Below are 20,838 nucleotides of genomic sequence, written 5' to 3'. Positions count from 1 at the left end.
CAAAGTAAATGGAGTAACGTCCCTTGCCAAGCTGACTTTCTGGCACTGGAACGACCGCGCCCAGGCGGATCAGATTGTCCAAGGTCTGCTGCACTGCCACAGCTTTGACCGGAGACTTGCAGGGAGAGAGTACAAACCCGTCTTTTAAGGGTCGGCAGAACTCTAGTTTGTAGCCGTCTCTGATGACTTCCAGCACCCACGCGTCTGAAGTTATTGTGGTCCATTCGCCCAGAAACGAGGACAGCCGTCCTCCAATCTGCACTGGGGCGTGGACCAAGACCCCGTCATTGGGTACGAGACCCTGGGGGAGGACCGGAGGGAGCACCTCCGGGACGGCGGTCTCTGCGAAAGGAATGCTGCTTGGGGGAGAAATTCCTCTTGAAGGAAGAGGGGGCAGAGGAACCCGACTTGCCCGGGCGGTACCGACGGGCTTCCTGCAACCGTCCTCTGGAGGTACCGGGACGAGTACTAGCCCGAGCCCTGACCTCTGGTAATTTCTTGCCCTTAGACGTGCCGAGATCGGTCACGATTTTGTCCAGCTCGACCCCAAAGAGGAGCTTGCCTTTAAAAGGCAACCTAGCCAGGCGGGATTTAGAGGCGTGGTCAGCAGACCAATGTTTCAGCCAAAGCCACCGCCGCGCAGAGATTGTCTGAGCCATGCCTTTCGCTGAGGCCCTCAAGACATCATACAGCAAGTCTGCCAAATAGGCTAAGCCCGATTCCAGGGCCGGCCAATCAGCCCTCAAGGAATGATCCGAGGGGGAAGCCTGCTGCACCATAGTCAGGCACGCCCTGGCCACATAGGAGCCGCAAACTGAGGCCTGCAAACTTAAAGCAGCCGCCTCAAAGGACGACCTTAAGGCCGCCTCCAATCTTCTGTCTTGGGCGTCCTTTAGGGCCGTGCCACCTTCCACCGGCAACGCCGTTTTCTTAGTCACCGCAGTGATTAAAGAATCCACGGTAGGCCACAGATAGGCCTCACGTTCACTCACAGCCAAAGGATAGAGGCGGGACATAGCCCTAGCCACTTTAAGGCTCGCTTCTGGGACATCCCATTGAGCCGAAATTAAGGTGTGCATGGCATCATGCACGTGGAAGGTTCTAGGCGGGCGCTTCGTCCCCAGCATAATGGCAGAGCCAACAGGGGCTGAGGGAGAGACGTCCTCCGGAGAGGAAATCTTCAAAGTGTCCATGGCCTGTAACAACAGGTTGGGCAAATCCTCTGGGCTAAAAAGCCGCGCTGCAGAGGGGTCATCCGCTCCATCCGAGCGGGGATCCGTCTCCTCCAAGGAATCCGCAAAGGACCGTTGGGAGACCTCAGACACGCTGCCCTCATCTACATCGGAGGAGACAAATTCCTCCAAGGCCTGGGAATCAACCCGAGGGCGTTTACCTCTGGGAACCTCAACCTCTTTACCAGACGAGGGAGCAGGGGCAGCGTTGTGCATGAGGAAGGCCTGATGCAGCAGCAAAACAAACTCGGGGGAGAAACCCCCCAGACTGTGCACTTCCGCAGCCTGGGCAACAGCCCTAGACGCACCCTCAACCGGCGCTCGCAATAGCGGGGGAGAGACATGCTGCGCATCCAAAATGGCGTCCGGCGCGAAACTCCGCGAAGGAGCCGCGCGGGAAGAACGGCTCTTAACTTTAGCCGCTTCTGTGCCGTCGCCCAAATTAAGGGCGTTCATGGCATTAATGTCTCCAACCTCAAGGGCGGCCCAAGAAGAAGCCGTCCGAGCCGCGTGGCCGGCCAAGATGGCGGAGGCGAGGAGCGGGGGATGGGCGTTTATGGCGGGAAAAACCGCCACGCCGGAGGAAGGACCGGGACATTCATCGGTCACGAAACTGTCACCCAACAAGGGCGAATCAGGCTTTAAGACCCCTGCATCCCCTCTAGAAGCGCTCAAGCGACCCGGGGAGCGACCCTTTGCGCCCTCGCCCTCCGACGCCATATGCCACGAGGAGAAGAATCGGGGAACCCCCTGCCCGCTATAAAAAGGTAAAAATTACCTGCTGTCCGCTCCGAGTTGTAACGACCTGGTGTCCCAGTGAGTAGCTGCAATAGACGCTTAAATAAACGTCGAAATAAACGCCTTTAAGGACGTTCAAAAATTTTTTTTTTTTTTTTTTAACAGAGCCAGCGGGAGGGGGGAGAAAAGGAGGGACCTGGCACCACCAGGTTTGCACTTGCTCAAAAGAGCCCTCAACCCCAGGCACTCAACAAAACCTAAAAATTAGGCTTGGAGGCCTAGCCAGAGCTGCTGCTGTGTGTGACCACCACCTGCTGAGATAGAGAACATACTGAGGAGTTTCCGGCAGCACATGACCACATATAGGGAGGCAAAAGTTTGCTCTCTATCTCCACCTGCTGGTAGATGGACACAACCCACCAGTCTATGGATTGATCAGCTTGATGATATGGAAGTAAATTTAAATAAAAATTTCAAGTTAAAAAACAAAAACAAAACAGCTTTTCAGATTATACTTTAAACCTGCTAAGTATTCCACAGAAAATACAGACTTCTAATCAGAGGACAAACAATAGATCCACATTTCAGGAGGGAAGAGGCTATTTGGCATGGAATAAAGGATTCAGAAACAAGATCCAATCTGGGTCAGGCCTAATCACGCGCCAAAGCTGGAGGCCTGCAGCAGCTACTATGTCCATCCCTAGCAGACCAGTGACACAACCAAGAAAAGGAGGTTTGGCTCAAAGAAAACAGGAACCATGAAGGATTTATCCCAAAATATAGGTCTCACTCCAGCACAATATCCATAGAGAATCACAGCCTTGAGAGAGTGAGAAGAATCTTTCCCAGAGGAGCCTGATCTAGAGTCCCTGATTGAAACGTGTAGACTCCCATCATCTTCAAATAATCCAACTGGCACTATAGGAATACATGAGCTTTAGAGATCATTTTTTTAAAATGACAGCCTTTGAACAGTACAGGAGAATGAAACCATGCCAGTTAATGTCTGGCTTACTATGTAACGTACATTATGTTTCTCCTACTGACGCTTCTTGCGACCTTGGCTGAGTCACTTCACCCTCCATTGCCTCAGGTGCAACTTGGATTGCAAGCCCAATTTAGGTGGGGAAATAGCTTTTGTACCCTATTGTACTGTGCTTTAAGCTAGCGCTCAGCAAAAGCAAGTAATAAATTTAAAAATCTGAATAACGACAACCACGATGAGCAGATAGAGGGAACTGCAGAGAGAGGGACGGGCAGGGATAAACAAAACAGGGGTAATGTCAATTTTATAGAAAAAAAACTGAAAAAACGAGGGAAAAATAAGCAAGCACAAAGTTAATGAGAACTGGAACTAGCAGCAGTAGTAGGGAACTCACCTTTACAGGCTGCGGCGTCGTTGGGATGATGGGTGGGTGCGTTTGGATAGGCTGTGGTGCTGGGGGAGGAGCAGGTATAGCAGCGGGAGCAGGAGCAGGAGCTGGCGGAGGTGGGGTCAGAGGAACCGGTGTCATTACTGGAACTTGCACAATGAGGTCGGTGGTGACAGGAGCAAAGGACTGAGTTGGCTGCACGGGCTGATGGGTGGTTGGAAGGTTCTGTGGTGGAGGTGCCCGCGTCTGCGGTGGGGTCGACGCCCGAGTTGCTGTCTGTACCGTTGATGCAGCTGCCTTCGTCGTCACTGCCAAAGAAACACAGAAAGATAAAAATGAAGCTAAAGTCAAGTCACAAGATCTATAGAAGCACCTCCCCCAAGCATACCAGTGATTCAAGGCCTCTAAAAACCCATACTGTACTGTACAGTGAGACTATCCCCAAAAGGTGCCTTGTGCTTTCTAGCTGCTCCCATATACCAGTCCCACTTTTGATTGTACTTCATCTAGTCTCTCTGCACAGCAAGTGCACCACTGTCTCCTGCAAAAAGCTGGTCACACCACTAATATTTTAACAGATCTCACTACATATTACAGACCTGACCTGCCCTACAGATTTTATGCAAACACTGACATTTAAGGGGGGGGGGGGGGGCGCAGAAGGAAAGGTAAAGAACACTGAAAATGAGGTATATTAATAGGAGCACATCAACCAAGTTGATTCATATTGCTGTTAAAGCTGAAAAGCTTCTGCTGAAGGTGGATCATGTGATCCACTTAGGAATAAGTGGAACATAAATTACTAATAAACTAAAGTCTCTCCATATGTGCCTCCTCCAAACTTCCCAGGGGAAGTTTTATATGCTTTGTAAAAGGGCTACAACAGTAAGACCTTGAGCAATGTACAAAGGATCCTAGCAGTGCTGCAGAGACTCTCTATTAGGTTTCTTGCCTTCTTGCATTTTTCTTCACATGTCTAAGCATCATATATCCAAACCATGAAAGTCAATGGCTGAGGAGAACAGTTGGACAAGTGAGAGTTTCTCCCTCTGCAGTTCATTTTCCGCCTTTGTTTGAGATGCGGCAGGTGAGCTCACTATGCATTGGGGCCCATTAAAAGAGAACATCGAGAAAGAAATCAATATCTCCCTGCTCATATGACTGCCAGCCCACATGCCAAGAAGTGCACAATCAGATCCACTGAAGATACTTCACCATGAGGAAGATCAAAGCTCGAGGAGACAATACGTGGCATAAGAGCAGCATGCAGCCATCTGTAGGCAAAAACTATCCAGCTGAAGGTCTGCATCCTCATAATCGAAACATGTCTCGGCAAGGCCAAGTCCTCAATCAAGACGCCTCTGTGTCTAGCGAGCTCAGACATTGCTTCAGAGTTATGGAAGAGCTTGCAGAGGGTTTCTGCAGAAGATGCCCTTGTCCTCCCTTTTAAAATGCACCCAGTCACATTGACCATAGTGGCATCCATCTGCAAGGTTTCAGTGACTCCACAATGGCATCAGAGGCTCCAGCATAGTATGGGGTACTGTCAGTCATCCTGGGAATATGTGGTAGCCGAAAGTAGTGATGCTTTCTCAAGAACGAACAGCACAACTCCTCACTTAGGAAGCAGGGAGACATCCTGTAAAAGGAGGTCTAACTACAGAGATCATGAGAAGGGCATCCCAGGAGATATTAGGAGCGGTCAGGACAGGAGGAGCCAACACCAAGTCACAATCCGGATCTGAAGATGGGGGTGGAGTGGGGCACATCTTCAGAGTGCTGGAGGTACTCCCTGATACACATTTAACATGGCAAGCACAGGTTAATAATCTGATATAGAAAGCGTTTTATGTCATGCGTGATCTTTGACGCATAAGGAAGTACTTTCAATCTAACCACTTTTGTATATTAGTTCAATCCCTTATACTTAGTTCTTTAGATTACTGTAATGCTATTTAGGCTGTTAAAAGTGTATATTGAAAAAGCTCCAAACAGTTCAAAATGCAGCTGTATATTTAATTTTCTCCTTGAAAAAAAATCTGACAGCATATCCCCGTTCTATTTAAAAATCCACTGGCTTCCTGGTCAGGCCAGGGTCTTTTTAAAATTTTGTTGCTTTTGCTGTATAAAATTATTTATATCTATTGGACTATTTGATGTTTTTCAGCAAATACTAAAAAACTTACTAGAAATGTTAATCCATTCACCTATTCCTCTTTAAAAAATAATAAGAGGCTTAAAAGGCGTGGTTAAAAAGTGAGGTGAAGGAAGCTATTAGAGCTAAAAGAAAATCCTTCAGAAAATGGAAGGAACCAACTGAAAATAATAAGAAACAGCATAAGGAATGTCAAGTCAAATGCAAAGCGCTGATAAGGAAGGCTAAGAGGAACTTCGAAAAAAAGATTGCGTTGGAGGCAAAAACATAGTAAAATTTTTTTTAGGTATATTAAAAGCAGGAAGCCGGCAAAAGAATCGGTTGGACCGCTAGGTGACCGAGGAGTAAAAGGGGCAATCAGGGAAGACAAAGTCGTAGTGGAGAGATTAAATGAATTCTTTGCTTTGGTCTATACCGAGGAAGATTTGGGTGGGATACCGGTGCCGGAAATGGTATTCAAAGCCAACGAGTTGGAGAAACTTAATGGATTCTCTGTAAACCTGGAGGATGTAATGGGGCAGTTCTACAAACTGAAGAGTAGCAAATCTCCTGGACCGGATGGTTTTCATCCCAGAGTACTGATAGAACTGAAAAATGAGCTTGCGGAGCTATTGTTAGTAATATGTCATTTATCCTTAAAATTGAGCGTGGTACCGGAAGATTGGAGGGTGGCCAATGTAACGCCGATTTCTAAAAAAGGTTCCAGAGGAGATCTGGGAAATTATAGACCGGTGAGTGATGTCAGTGCCGGGCAAAATGGTAGAGACTATTATTAAGAACAAAATTACAGAGCATATTCAAAAGCATGGATTAATGAGACAAAGTCAACATGGATTTAGTGAAGGGCAATCTTGCCTCACCAATCTACGACATTTCTATGAAGGGGTGAACAAACATGTGGATAAAGGGGAGCCGGTTGATATTGTGTATCTGGATTTTCAGAAGGTGTTTGACAAAGTACCTCATGAAAGACTCCAGAGGAAATTGGAGTGTCATGGGATAGGAGGTAGTGTTCTATTGTGGATTAAAACTGGTTAATAGATAGAAAATAGGGTTAAGTGGTCAGTATTCTCAATGAAGAAGGGTAGTTATTTTGGTTCCCCAGAGGTCTGCGTTGGGACCGCTGCTTTTTAACATATTTATAAATGACCTAAAGATGGGAGTAACTAGTGAGGTAATTAAATTTGCTGACGACACAAAGTTAGTCAAAGTCGTTAAATTGCAGGAGGATTGTGAAAAATTACAAGAGGACCTTACGAGACTGGGCTTCTAAATGGCAGATGACGATTAATATGAGCAAGTGCAAAGTGATGCATGTGGGAAAGAGGAACCTCAATTATAGCTATGTCATGCAAGGTTCCATGTTAGGAGTCTTATGTAATTTTATCTGTACTATTTAAGTTTGTTGTAGGTTTCCTTAGTTTTGTATTTTCTGGTGACTGTCCAGCTTCTTGGTTTTGTAATCCACGTCGAACCGCAAGGCTAACTGCGGAACTGACATTTTTAAACTATTATTATTAATGGGGATCTGGTGGTACAGGAAACCACAACTGGATGGTGGTTCAGGTGCTCAGCCTGAACATTTGTTTCTCCTGTGAGGTGACAAAAAGCAGCACCTGCTAATAGCAACAAAAACACCACTTCAGTAGACCAGCAATTAGACCAGTAAATGGATGTAGCATCACTAACAGAGCAAACAGGAGGCGGTGTATTTAATGTCAGAATCGCCCCCAGCAGGTGGCACTGTACCTATCGGGTACAGTTCAGGCAAGTCACAGCAGAACATACCAAAGACAGAGAAAGGGAAGCCAATAAGCAGTAGTGGAAATATGGGAGGACCATTAATAGTAGAATTTGGAGTCACCTGGTACTCTACCTGGCTCTTTCCTTCCACGCCCTCTTCCTTTCACTTGCATTATTACTATCTCTGTTTCTTCCTGGGGCATTTCCGAGATTTTCTGCAGAAAAAGCTTCTCGAGGGTTTCTGCCATTAAGACTATGTCATCCCCAGGCTGCAGAATAAAGAGAAACATGTTAAACAAGAGACTGTTTTAATTTAACAATACTACAGAGATCTAAAAAGGTGCTGTAATTTAAACATCTCTGAAGAGTCATGACACTGTGAAGAACGAGGAGAAAAAAAAATGTTTGGATGTCAGCATCCCTACCGCCCCTAAGTACATGAAGATTGAGGGCCTTCAATAAAGGCATCTTTTTTTTGTGGAGGGATGAGGGGGGGGGGGGGGGGGGGGGAGAGAGAGAGAGATGTGGGAGGCAGGAAAATGGGAAACAGATTAGAAGGGGGAAGTCCACAGGGCAGAAAAAGAATGCAAAACAAAGCAGAGATTTGTGATCTTCTCGTTGGTTGTATCACAAAAAGGCAGTACAAATCCATGATCCTTTATCTGTTCCTGGTTCCCCCCCCCCCCTTTCTGTTGGTTTTCTTTTGTATTCCTTTTTATCTTTATGTGGCTGGCTGATTGCTCTAGTTTGTCATAATCCAGTATAATTTACCTTTCAGTTATGTTTTAATGTCTCTGTTTTAATAGGGGGTTCTTTTTTGTTTTTATTTGCTTTATTGCCTTGACATACATTTTCAAAGGGTGGTTAATTGAATTTTAACAAACTGCAATGAATAAAGCTTCTTTTTCCAGCTCCTAAAAAAAAAATGTAGGCAGCAACTCAAGCTTACTGCACGTTTATGTAAATATAAAATGTACATTTACTTTTCTTATTTAAAATTAGATACATTTGTTAAACCGGAGTTATCATCCTTGATCTCCACTTGTCAGTCTGCAAACAAATCTTAATGTGCTCTGTAAAGATTTTGATTTCTCATAGCAGAACACCAAACTACTGCAGTAGCAGCAATACAAACAAAAAAAAGGAAAGGTAGACAACATATTCCAGTACTGAAAATATAGTTTTAACAATGCTAGAAAGTGTTAAAAGTGGCCAATACTAGTATTTGACATTTTCAAGTCCACCATAGTGATACACTGCTTTCTTCCTATTTTTAAACAGAGAACTGTTTCTTCTATTTTCCTTCTTGCAACAGATTATGTCGTTCTCAGATATCCTGATAGCCCCCCCCACCAATGAAAAGGATGACCCTCCCCCACACAGATCAGCATGAGTTTCTTTCAAGGAGGTTAGATTGAGAGCAGCAGATGGAATGAGCCTATCTAGCTCATTATGGGGGCTGGTCAGTAAGGAGGAGCATGGGTTCATTTTAGTTCACCCAAAACAATGGCAAACACTACTGAAAAGCAAAAGATTATTAGAAATAACGGACTGCCTACACGTCTGTAAAATGTCTAAAGCTGTTCCAGTTGGGTAGGCAACACCTTAAAAAGTGGAGGATAAGGGAATTTTGAAAGCTTCCATATCTAGATATTAAATTTTTTCATACCACTCTGGGCCATCTCCGCATCTGGATTTCCTCCGTCCATCTTAGTCTGTCTTCCCTTTCTACTACTACTATTTAGCATTTCTATAGCATATCTTAAATTTAAGGCTAGAAGCCGACTGAAAGTTCACCACATAAAATAATTGAAAGCGAATTTCAAAGTACTACTACTACTACTATTTAGCATTTCTATAGCGCTACAAGGCATACGCAGCGCTGCACAAACATAGAAGAAAGACAGTCCCTGCTCAAAGAGCTTACAATCTAATAGAGAAAAAATAAAGTAAGCAAATCAAATCAATGTGTACAGACAGGAAGGAGGAGATGGAGGCGAGTGGTTACGAGTCAAAAGCAATGTTCCCCCCTATCCAATGTAATTGTAATTGATTAATCTGTACATTGTAAGCCACTTTGAGTCTGCTTTATGTGGAAAAAAGCGAGGTACAAATGTTCATAAATAAATAAATAAAAATAAATATCACTAAAACAGCTTAAAAATGATTGTAGCTGGTAGAAACAGCAGTTATACACTCTGTATTTTGAGCTACTTTTTCTACATTATTCTATATGGCCAAATTTCAGTGAAGATATGTTTTATAAGTCAAAATAATAAAATAAATATTTGGTTTCATACAGCTCTCTCATTTGTTGAGACATAACTAATTGGGCTATAAGCCGTTAATGCAGTCCACTGGCTTTCTTATATTTTGTTCTTCTGATGACTTATACTGTGCCAAAACTGAAAACATTTCGCTTCTATCTGGTCGATAATAAAAGGAGCTCATTGTGAAACTATCTACTCTAAAAGGTTGTTTTGTGGCTATACATGAGGAATTGTGATATTGCACATGCAAGTGCATGTTTTTGTTCCTAGTCATGCACCCAAAGGTTATATAATCCTTTCAAGAAAGCCAGTTATTTAACTTATTATGGTCGCATTTTCAATATGGTAATACTAGACCCCAGCTAAGGAACTGGATATTTTGAGTTAATCTTCACTGGACCAAACTTGCTTTCCTTGTGCCATCACTATCCAGTTGGATAGGCACTGTCTTAAAAGGTGGAGGATAAATGATTTAAAAAAAATATGGACATTTATATCTCACATTATCGTAAGCAAACTCAGGCTCAACGCGGCTTACATTTGAAAATACAGTGAAATAGAGTCTAACATAATTCAGTAACATCATGGGATCAAGTCAATGGATATATCTGAAACATTTAACAAAGATGAGATGACCATATATACCCAACTGGGCATTTAAAAGTCTGTTGTTTAATGATGCCGCATGTTCAGAAATCATAGTCATAAGTATTCAAACATTATCACACGAACACACCAGTACAGGCATCTAAACACACATTGCAAAAGTAAACAACAACTTCTACAAGATAACATAATTTATTCCAAATTGTTTAACCACCCTTAGGTTTCGTTTTTGAGTTTAACAAGGAATACCATGTGCATGTAAGGTCTGGGTAAACAAATTAAAAATAGAGTTTAAAGCAAGTGCCCATAATATGTAATACTTGGTAGCAATAATGAAACAGTGATGGAATAGTCACATTGCAGGCAGCCAACAGATTTATTTTCCAATGAACATAATTAACTTTGTATGAACTTGGTAGCTAATAGAGTGCTGCTGGCTACTGTATTTGTGGTGATGTATTGTTTGCCTTCATAATAAGCATCACACTATATACAAACACAGCAGATTAAAAAAAAATTTACATTACCATTTTTTAAGCCTTTTACCACCAGAGACGAAGGAAAAATTAGTTATTACCTGATAATTTTCTTTCCATTAGTCCCAACAGATCAATCCAGAGATGAGTGGTTATGTCCCCCTACCAGCAGGTGGAGATAGACATGTATATGTAGACATGTGCAGTCAGCTTACTCTCAGTATTGTCGATATCAAAGCAACTGAAAAAGCAAAGCAATCCAATATCCAAGTCTACTCCTGTCTCCAGATAACCCTTGCAGGCTCTTCCTCTACCGCAACAGCGGGAGGGAAACCACCTAAGTGGCGAATTGTAATCATGATAGCACTCCATCCTCTGTAGTTTTCCATCAGTTTGCAGTGGTCCCTTAGAAAAGGACCTTGGAGTCATCTTCGACTCCTCCCTCTCATTCTCTGTGCATATCCAGCAGACAGCCAAGACCTGTCACTTCTTCCACTTTAACATCAGCAAAACTCACCCTTTCCTCTTTGAGCACACCACCCGAACTCTCATCCACGCTCTCATTACCTCTTGCCTTGACTACTGCAACCTACTCCTCACTGGCCTCCCACTTAGCCATCTATCCCCCCTTCAATCCATTCAGAACTCTGCTGCACGTCTTATATTCCGCCTGAACCGATATACTCATATCACCCCTCTTCTCAGGTCGCTTCACTGGCTTCCGATCAGATACCGCATACAGTTCAAGCTTCTCCTTCTCACCTACAAATGCATTCAGTCTGCAACCCCTCATTACCTCTCTACCCTCATCTCCTCTTACGTTCCCGCCCGAAACCTCCGCTCACAGGACAAATCCCTCCTCTCAGTACCCTTCTCCACCACCAACTCCAGGCTCCACCCATTCTGCCTCGCCTCACCCTATGCGTGGAATCAACTTCCTGAGCCCCTACGCCAAGCCCCCTCCCTACCCATCTTCAAATCCTTGCTCAAAGCCCACCTCTTCAATGTTGCCTTCGGCACCTAACCTTTATACCTTTCAGAAAATCTAGACTGCCCCAATTTGACTGCCCCTACTTGACTGACTGTACATTTGTCCATTAGATTGTAAGCTCTTTGAGCAGGGACTGTCCTTCTATGTTAAATTGTACAGCACTGCGTAACCCTAGTAGCGCTTTAGAAATGTTAAATAGTAGTAGTAGTAGTAACTTAGTGAACCAGAACAGGGATAAATACCCCCCTGATAACAATGAAAATTATGCAAACAAACAAAAGTAAAGGGCGGGCCTCTGGATTGATCTGTTGGGACTAATGGAAACAAAATTATGTATTTATTTTATTTATTTGTTACATCTGTATCCCACATTTTCCCACCTATTTGTAGGCTCAATGTGGCTTACATAGTACCGGAGAAGCCTTTGCAGGCTCCGGTGTGAACAAATACAGGGTGATGTTGTGGTAAGATCAAGTTTGGGAATCGGAGAATGGAAGAATTGTGTAATGTCCTTTACATACTTTAGTTTGGTTGTGTTGCAAAGATTAGGCATTTAAATTGGATCAGTAGGGTATGCCTTTTTAAACAGGTTGGTTTTTAGAGATTTCTGGAAGTTTAGGTGGTCGTATGTCATTTTCAAGGCTTTTGGTAATGCGTTCCACAGTTGTATGCTTATGTAGGAAAAACTAGATGCGTAAGTTGTTTTGTATTTGAGTCCTTAGTAGCCCATAATTTCCATTAACATAACAATTTATTTATTTTTAATCTAGGATTAGACCAAAGGGAGACATGAACTGTGTTGTTCGTAGGGTGATCTATGATTTTGTCAAACTCTAATAGTCAATGTTGCATGTTGGTAAGTATTGAGTTCTCTGTTTGAGCCTATGATAAAGCTGTGGACATTGCAAGATGTGTGGGAATAGGATTGAGAATTGAGTGCTCTAGATGTAGCCATAAAGGAGTGTAATGAGGATTAGGGGTCAGCCAAGAGAGACACTGTCGAGTTATGAAAGGTTTGTGATAAACCAGAAAGTCGAGGAAAAATACCCTGAACTTATCCTTGGGTGCCTTGAGCTTACTGAGAAATAGTCTAAGGAGGTTTTGATTTCTACAAAAAGGAGGTCAATAGCTTTTCAACCTGCAAATAGAAAGATTTATGGAACAGTGCACGCATGTATCATGCTTAATACAAAATTAATTTTAGGGGAAACCATCATTGTGAGAGTTTCAAGCCTGCCCCACCAGGATAGGTGAAGGTGATGCCAGGATGATAGTAGGCATTTTAATGATTGAAGAATCTTATCACCGTTACACTGCACTGTTTTGGGCAAGGTGTTAAAGACAGTGGAGTAGCTACGTGTGGCCACGGGGGCCTGGGCCCCTGTAGATTTGGCCCTGGACCCCCCCTGCCAATGACCCTCTCGACCCCCCCTCCCGCACCGCCGGCCACCCTTGCTGGCAGGGTGACCCCAAACCCCGCCAGCAGAGGTCCTCTTCTTCCATCGCAAGGCCTCGCCCTGTCTCTGCGAGTCCGACGCCCCGCACATACGTGCAGGACGCCAGACTCACAGAAACAGAACGAAGCCTTGCAGATCAGCAACGTGGCTGCGTAATAACTAATTTTTCCTTCCATAGCGTCCCACAGATCAATTCAGAGACGAGTGGGATGTAGAAAAGCAGTCCCCAAACTAGGGTGGAATCTCTAAATAGCCAAAGGCTCGAGAACAGACTTGAACCAACTCCCAAGATGGAATTCGGAGCAGACAAATTCAAAAAGGACCCCACAACACCAGGAGAAATGAAGGACATGCCCCGTACGTGGAAAACAGGAAAACACACGCAACGTTAGTCATGAGCAGGGAACCAGGCTCCTCCAACAGAAAAGCTTGAACATCCAAAGACTGAGGAAAGGCGAAATTCAGCGAAAAGGGGATGGAACCCCCCCCCCCCCCCAACGCCGGAAACAATATACATCTTCAAGCCGCAACACATAGATCGATCGCTGTCACCTCCTGAAGAAGAGATAAGATACAAAACGAAAAGAAGAGCCCAGTAAGACCCCAGAGGTCCCTGAAACCGTACCAGCCTGAACGATAGAAGCGTCTATCGCTACGCTAATCTGCTACGGAACCAGGAATGCAGACTGAGTTGAGGAGCCAGCCTGAATGAAAAAACATCACTCTCGAAAAACCGAGAATGCCTGGGTTACTCACCATAGTGAGAAGAAAGCCATCTAGCAGCCACAGCAACAAAAACGAGAAAACCCCAGCCTGACTCCCACGAGGAGTCAAAGCCGAACGTGCACAACCAGAACACCATTATAGATGTCTACTGGAGTGACTAGACTAAAACGTTAGGCTCATTCCCCAGAGAAGAGCAAAGCTCCACCGAGGAAACCTGTCCGACAGCCAACAATGGAGCCAATCGGCAGACAGAGATAAGCCTAGCTAGAGCGACAGGAATTAAACACGTGAAAGGCCCGGAAGGGCAAAGAACCAGACAGACAAGCTGGATACCCAGAACAAGATCAATTGCAACCTTCTGAAATGGTGTCAGGGATATCCGGAATAGCTGAGCGAGATGATCCCGGACCCGGGAAAGACTACCCTCCAGAGATAGAGAAAATAGCTGCCTCTGTACACAGAGGAAAAGTCTACCTGCCGGAAGGCCAAACTGTACATGCAAGACAAAGGAGACCATGTGCCCCGCAAAGAGAAGCAGTCAAGGACAGCAGAGAAATACTGCCAGACTCCATTCCAGCCCATAGCATAGATTGAGAAGCCTCGACAGTAGCTAAATAAGAGTAGGTCGGCCGACCCATAAAGCAGTCCAAAACGCAAAGACATGGACCAACTCGCTACTCAGAGATAGGGAGATCCAGCCCCCTATTATTGTCCTCGATCCAACAGTCAAAGACATGCCATGGGCACCGTAACAGAAACTAACTCCAGCATAAACCATGCTAGCCCCGCCACTCAGAATCAGAGGAATATTATTCATCCAACGAAGGAGGAGAAAAGGAGCGACCGGCACATACGCCGAGCTCGACGTCCAACTACTGAACCAGGGCCCACTTCTCATAGACAGAAAAGAGCCGACATCCCGTGACGAAGAACAGCTCTATAACTAGATAAGCCAAGCTCTACAGCCCCATCCAAGGCAATTCTGGACGTCCCAAGAGAACGCAGGAACCTCCAGCCTGGAACGGAACAAGACCTGACATACAGAGACGAATTATGACTCCATGCCCAGCGACCCAAGGCCAGACAGTCATAGGCTGAGCCAGGCCCAACAACCAGAACCAGGGCAAGGCCAGACGGCTGCAAGAGGAGCAGGGCTTGACCGTGAACAACGAATAAAAACTTGACTGCCACCACCGGAACTAGGCTCTTGTTATGACTCGGGTAGTGAGCCTTTGTGCCACGACTGAGCACGGTGAATGAAAAGCAGCGCTGCACTCGGTCAGGCAGCCGGACAACCCCTAGCTTCACCTGGGAAGCGACCACCGTTCCCCGGGAGTTGAGCCCCCAGGTGCAGGTGGCCACCAGGACTTCCGGATCCGGACGGGGTTGGACAGCCACTGACCTGGCAGGTAGTGGAGGTACTCCATGAGTCAAGAACAACAGCTGGAATGAGATAGTGAATTCACTCCCAGGGTCTGGGCCAGCAGGAAGCACAGAAAGTGAGGTTACTAACCTGTAGCAGGTACTCTCCGAGGACAGCAGGCCGATTGTTCTCACTGACGGGTGAAGTCCACGGCAGCCACAGGATCGGATAATCTTCCTAGCAACAGAAGTTTGCTAGCTCTCATGAGATCGCATCGCGCATGCGTACCGTCTTCCCGCCCGCTTCTAGCGTGCTCCTCAGTCCAGTATAAAGCAAAGACAAGGGTAGACACAACTCCAAAGGGGAGGAGGGAGGGTAGGTGAGAACAATCGCCTGCTGTCCTCGAAGAATTCCTGCTACAGGTTAGTAACCTCGTTTTCTCCAAGGACAAGCAGGCTGCTTGTTCTCACTGATGGGGTAACCCTAGCCCCCAGGCTCACTCAAAACAACAAACATTGGTAAATTGGGCCTCACAACGGCGAGGACATTACTGAGATTGACCTAAAAAATTTACCAACTAACTGAGAGTGCAGCCTGGAACAGAATAAAAATGGGCCTAGGGGGGATGGAGTTGGATTCTAAACCCCAAACAGATTCTGTAGCACTGACTGCCCGAACCGACTGTCGCGTCGGGTATCCTGCTGGAGGCAGTAATGAGATATGAATGTGTGGACTGGTGACCACGTCGCAGCCTTGCAAAGCTCTTCAATAGTGGCTGACTTCAAGTGGGCCACTGACGCTGCCATGGCTCTAACACTATGAGCCGTGACATGACCCTCAAAAGTCAGCCCAACTTGGGCGTAAGTGAAGGAAATGCGATCTGCTAGCCAATTGGAAATGGTGCGTTTCCCAACAGCCACTCCCCTTCTATTGGGGTCAAAAGAAACAAACAATTGGGCAGACTGTCTGTGTGGGCTTGTCCGCTCCAGATAGAAGGCCAATGCTCGCTTGCAGTCCAATGTGTGCAGATGACGTTCAGCAGGGCGGTTATGAGGCCAGGGAAAGAAGTTGGCAAGACAATTGACTGGTTAAGATGGAACTCCGACACCACCTTTGGCAAGAACTTAGGGTGAGTGTGGAGGACTACTCTGTTATGATGAAATTTGGTATAAGGAGCATGAGTTACCAAGGCTTGAAGCTCACTGACTCTGCGAGCTGAAGTGAGGAGTGGCCTAGTGGTTAGGGTGGTGGACTTTGGTCCTGGGGAACTGAGGAACTGAGGTCGATTCCCACTTCAGGCACAGGCAGCTCCTTGTGACTCTGGGCAAGTCACTTAACCCTCCACTGCCCCATGTAAGCCGCATTGAACCTGCTATGAGTGGAAAAGCGCGGGGTACAAAGGTAACAAAAAAAAAAAAAAAAAGGGACCTTCCTGGTCAAGCACTTCAGATGGCAAGAATTCAGGGGCTCAAAAGGAGGTTTCATCAGCTGGGTGAGAACGACATTGAGATCCCATGACACAGGAGGTTTAATAGGGGGCTTTGACAAAAGCAAACCTCTCATGAAGCGAACTAAAAGCTGTCCCGAGATAGGCTTACCCTCTACACGATAATGAAAAGCACTAATTGCGCTAAGATGAACTCTTACAGAGTTTGTCTTAAGACCAGCCTCAGACAAGTGTAGAAGGTATTCAAGCAGGGCCTGTGTAAGACAAGAACGAGGATCTAGGGCCTTGCTGTCACACCAGACGGCAAACCTCTTCCATTTGAAAGAATAACACCTCTTCGTGGAATCTTTTCTGGAATCAAGACTCGGGAGACACCCTCAGAAAGACCCAAGGAGGCAAAGTCTACGCTCTCAACATCCAGGCCGTGAGAGCCAGAGACTGGAGGTTGGGATGCAGAAGTGCCCCCTAGTTCTGAGTGATGATGGTTGGAAAACACTCCAATCTCCATGGTTCTTTGGAGGACAACTCCAGAAGAAGAGGGAACCAGATCTGTCGTGGCCAGAATGGAGCGATCAGAATCATGGTTCCATGGTCCTGCTTGAGTTTCAGCAAAGTCTTCCCTACCAAGGGTATGGTAGGATATGCATACAGGAGGCCCTTCTCCCAATGTAGAAGAAAGGCATTCGACGCTAGTCTGCACTGGGCCTGAAGTCTGGAACAGAACTGAGGGACCTTGTGTTTGATCTGAGTGGCAAAAAGATCTACCAAGGGGGTGCCCCACGCTTGATAGATCTTGCGAACTACTCTTGAGAGACCACTCGTGAGGTTGCATTATCCTGCTCAACCTGTCGGCCAGACTGTTTACGCATGCCAGGTACGTGGCTTGGAGAAACATGCCATGACGGCGAGCCCAAAGCCACATCCCGACGGCTTCCTGACACAGGGGTCGGGATCCGGTGCCCCCCGCTTGTTTATGTAATACACGGCAACCTGATTGTCTGTCTGAATTTGGATAATTTGGTTGGATAGCCGATCTCTGAAAGCCTTTAGAGCATTCCAGACTGCTCGCAACTCCAGGATATTGATCTGAAAACCTGTCTCCTGGAGTGACCAACATCCCTGGGTGTGAAGCCCATCGACATGAGCTCCCCACCCCAGGAGCGAACGCATCCGTAGTCAGCACTTTTTGTGGCTGAGGAATTTGAAAGGGACGTCCCAAGGCCAAATTGGAGCAAATCGTCCACCAATGTAGGGATCTGAGAAAAACTGTGGACAGCTGGATCACGTCTTCTAGTTCCCCAGCAGCTTGATACCACTGGGAAGCTAGAGTCCATTGAGCAGATCTCATGTGAAGACGGGCCATGGGAGTCACGTGGACTGTGGAGGCCATGTGGCCGAGGAATCTCAACATCTGCCGAGCTGTGATCCGCTGAGACGCTCGTACCCAGAAGACCAGGGACAAAAGACTGTCCGTCCTGGCCTCAGGGAGGTAGGCATGAGCCGTATAGGAGTCCAGCAGAACTCCTATGAATTCTAGTCCTTGAACTGGAAGAAGGTGGGACTTTGGATAATTTATCACAAACCCTAGTAGCTCCAGGAGTTAAATAATCACCTGCATGGACTGTAGAGCTCCTGCCTCCGAGGTGCTCTTTACCAGCCAATCATCGAGATAAGGGAACACATGCACTCCTAGTCTGTGTAAAGACACCGCCACTACAGCCAGGCATTTCGTGAACACCCTGGGTGCAGAGGCGAGACCAAAAAGCCAATCGTTTTTCTGAATCATGGGCAGAAAGGTGCCCAGGGAAACCATCCTGAACTTTTCTCGGACCAGATATTTGTTCATGGCCCTTAGGTCTAGGATGGGACGCATCCCCCCGTCTTCTTTTCCACAAAAAAGTACCTGGAATAGAATCCCAGCCCTTCCTGCCCCGGTGGCACGGGCTCGACCGCACTGGCGCTGAGAAGGGCGGAGAGTTCCTCTGCAAGTACCTGCTTGTGCTGGAAGCTGAAAGACTGAGCCCCCGGAGCACAATTTGGAGGTGTTGAGATCAAATTGAGGGCGTATCTGAGCCGGACTATTTGGAGAACCCACCAGTCAGAGGTTATCAGAGGACACCGTTGGTGGAAAAACTTTAACCTCCCTCCGAAAGGCAGATAGTCCGGCACAGACACCTTTATCTCGGCTATGCTTGCCTGGAGCCAGTCAAAAGCCCGTCCCTTGCTTTTGCTGGGGAGCCGCAGGGGCCTGAGGAGGTGCACGCTGTTGACGAGAACGAGTGCGCTGTGGTTTAGTCTGAGCAGGCTGGCGGGAAGGTGGACTGAACCTACACTTACTATAAGCGTAAGGAGCATTCCTCCTTCCCCCATAAAAACATCTACCAGAAGAGGTAGATGCTGAAGACGTCCGGTGGGAGAGCTTGTCGAATGCAGTGTCCCGCTGGTGGAGCTGTTCTACCACCTGTTCGATGAGCTCAACAAAAATATTATCCCCCCGGCAAGGAGCATCTGCAATCCGCTGCTGGACTCTATTCTCCAGGTCAGAGGCACGCAGCCATGACAGTCTGCGCATCACTATACCTTTAGCAGCGGCCCTGGATGCTACATCAAAAGTATCGTAGGCACCCCTGGACAGGAATTTCCTACACCCCTTCAGCTGCCTGACCACCTCCTGAAAAGGCTTGGCCTGCTCCACTGGGAGCTTATCGACCAAGTCCGCCAACTGCCACACATTGTTCCGCATGTGGATGCTCGTGTAGAGCTGGTATGATTGGATCTTGGACGCGAGCATAGCAGAATGGTAGGCCTTCCTCCCAAAAGAGTCACAGCCCGGGGGCGCCGAGGCGTAATCTCTAGTACTTTGGCTTTGAGAGCCGAATCCACAACACCAGAATCATGAGGCAACTGGGTCATCATCAACTCCGGGTCCCCATGGACTCGATACTGGGACTCAACCTTTTTGGGAATGTGTGGGTTACTTAACGGTTTCGCCCAGTTCGCCATCAATGTCTGCTTCAGGACATTATGAAGGGAACAGTGGATGATTCCTTAGGTGGTGAAGGATAGTCCAGGACCACGGACATCTCAGCCCTGGGCTCATCCTCAGTAACCACTGGGAAGGGAATGGCCATAGACATTTCTCGGACAAAGGATGAGAAAGACAGACTCTCAGGGGGAGAAAGCTTTCTCTCTGGTGAAGGGGTGGGATCGGAAGGAAGGCCACAAGACTCCTCGTCAGAGAAATACCTGGTGTCTTCCTCTAAATCCCACCAGGCCTCACCATCGGTGTCGGGCACAAGCTCATGAACTTCAGTCCAAAGCCGAGCCCGTCTCGACGCCGAGGAACCCGGTCCCCTATGGCGGTGCCGAGAAGACGACTCCCGTGCCGGCGGCGACGAAGCTCCCTCCAGCGACGTCGGCGGGGAGTCCTCCTGGGTGGCAGCAGACACCGGTGCCGCAGTCCGCACCATGTGCGGAGAGCCAACTGCCGCATGACTCAACGGCACCGCCAGCACAGGCACCGGCGGTACCGGAGCAGAAGGTCGCAGCAGCCCTTCCAGAATCTCTGAATGGCTCTGAGGCGCTCGTCCAGAGTGGCTGTCGAGCAAGGCAGTGGATCCGGAACCGGCAACGAGCTGAGAATCTGTCTGGGGCGCGGAGGTGGTACCGGGCTGTCCGGAGCAGAGCGCATCGACACCTCTTGTATGGAGGACGAGCGCTCCTCCCGGCGTCCACGTTTCACGGGTACCGAATCCTTCGGTGTCGTGACGGGAAGGTGACCGATGTCAGTGCTTCTTTGCCTTTGTGCGAAGCACGGCATCTGAACCTCCCGGTACCGATGAGGAAGACGTGGAATCCAAACGTCTCCTCGGGGCCGGGTCCGAAGGTGGTCAGTCCCGGGGTCCTGCACAGCAGGAGCACTCGAGGCAGGTGGAGACCCACTCGATGGCTCACTGCTATCAGCGTGGGACCTCTGGACAGCCATCACCTGCACTCCAGACATCGATGCTCCCTCCAATGCCGACATCGATATCGGCGATGACCTCGGTACCGCAGGCTCCGTCGACGTCGAAAGACCGGACGAGGCTCCGAACAGGATGTTCCACTGAGCCAATCTCGCCGCCCGAGTCCTCTTTTTTAACTGGAGGCACAAAGTACAGGCGTTCGGGTGATGACCAGCCCCGAGACACTGAAGACACGACACGTGCCTATCAGTGAGTGAGATCGTCCGGCTGAACCGCGTGCACTTCTTGAAGCCGCT

At 47.3% G+C, this 20,838-nt stretch overlaps 1 protein-coding gene across 8 annotated transcripts in view; it reads right to left on the bottom strand.

Moving 5' to 3' along the window:
• The window catches only part of BRD4 (bromodomain containing 4), a 277,955-nt gene that overhangs the window by 168,927 nt on the left and 88,190 nt on the right, over positions 1-20,838 (bottom strand). For 6 of the 8 annotated variants that reach the window (XM_030197185.1, XM_030197179.1, XM_030197181.1 and 3 more), the window contains exons 4-5: positions 7,363-7,510; positions 3,350-3,651 (exon numbers count right to left, since the gene is read on the bottom strand). In XM_030197185.1, the coding sequence (XP_030053045.1) occupies positions 3,350-3,651; positions 7,363-7,510 (450 nt within the window). The remainder of the gene's footprint in view (positions 1-3,349; positions 3,652-7,362; positions 7,511-20,838) is intronic. The other 2 variants (XM_030197182.1, XM_030197187.1) reach the window with 1 other exon arrangement.

The sequence above is a fragment of the Microcaecilia unicolor genome, chromosome 3 (genome assembly GCF_901765095.1).
Source record: "Microcaecilia unicolor chromosome 3, aMicUni1.1, whole genome shotgun sequence".
Taxonomy (NCBI): domain Eukaryota; kingdom Metazoa; phylum Chordata; class Amphibia; order Gymnophiona; family Siphonopidae; genus Microcaecilia; species Microcaecilia unicolor.
The sequence above is the reverse complement of the archived record's forward strand: the minus strand, read 5'-3'. Positions and strand labels throughout refer to the sequence as shown.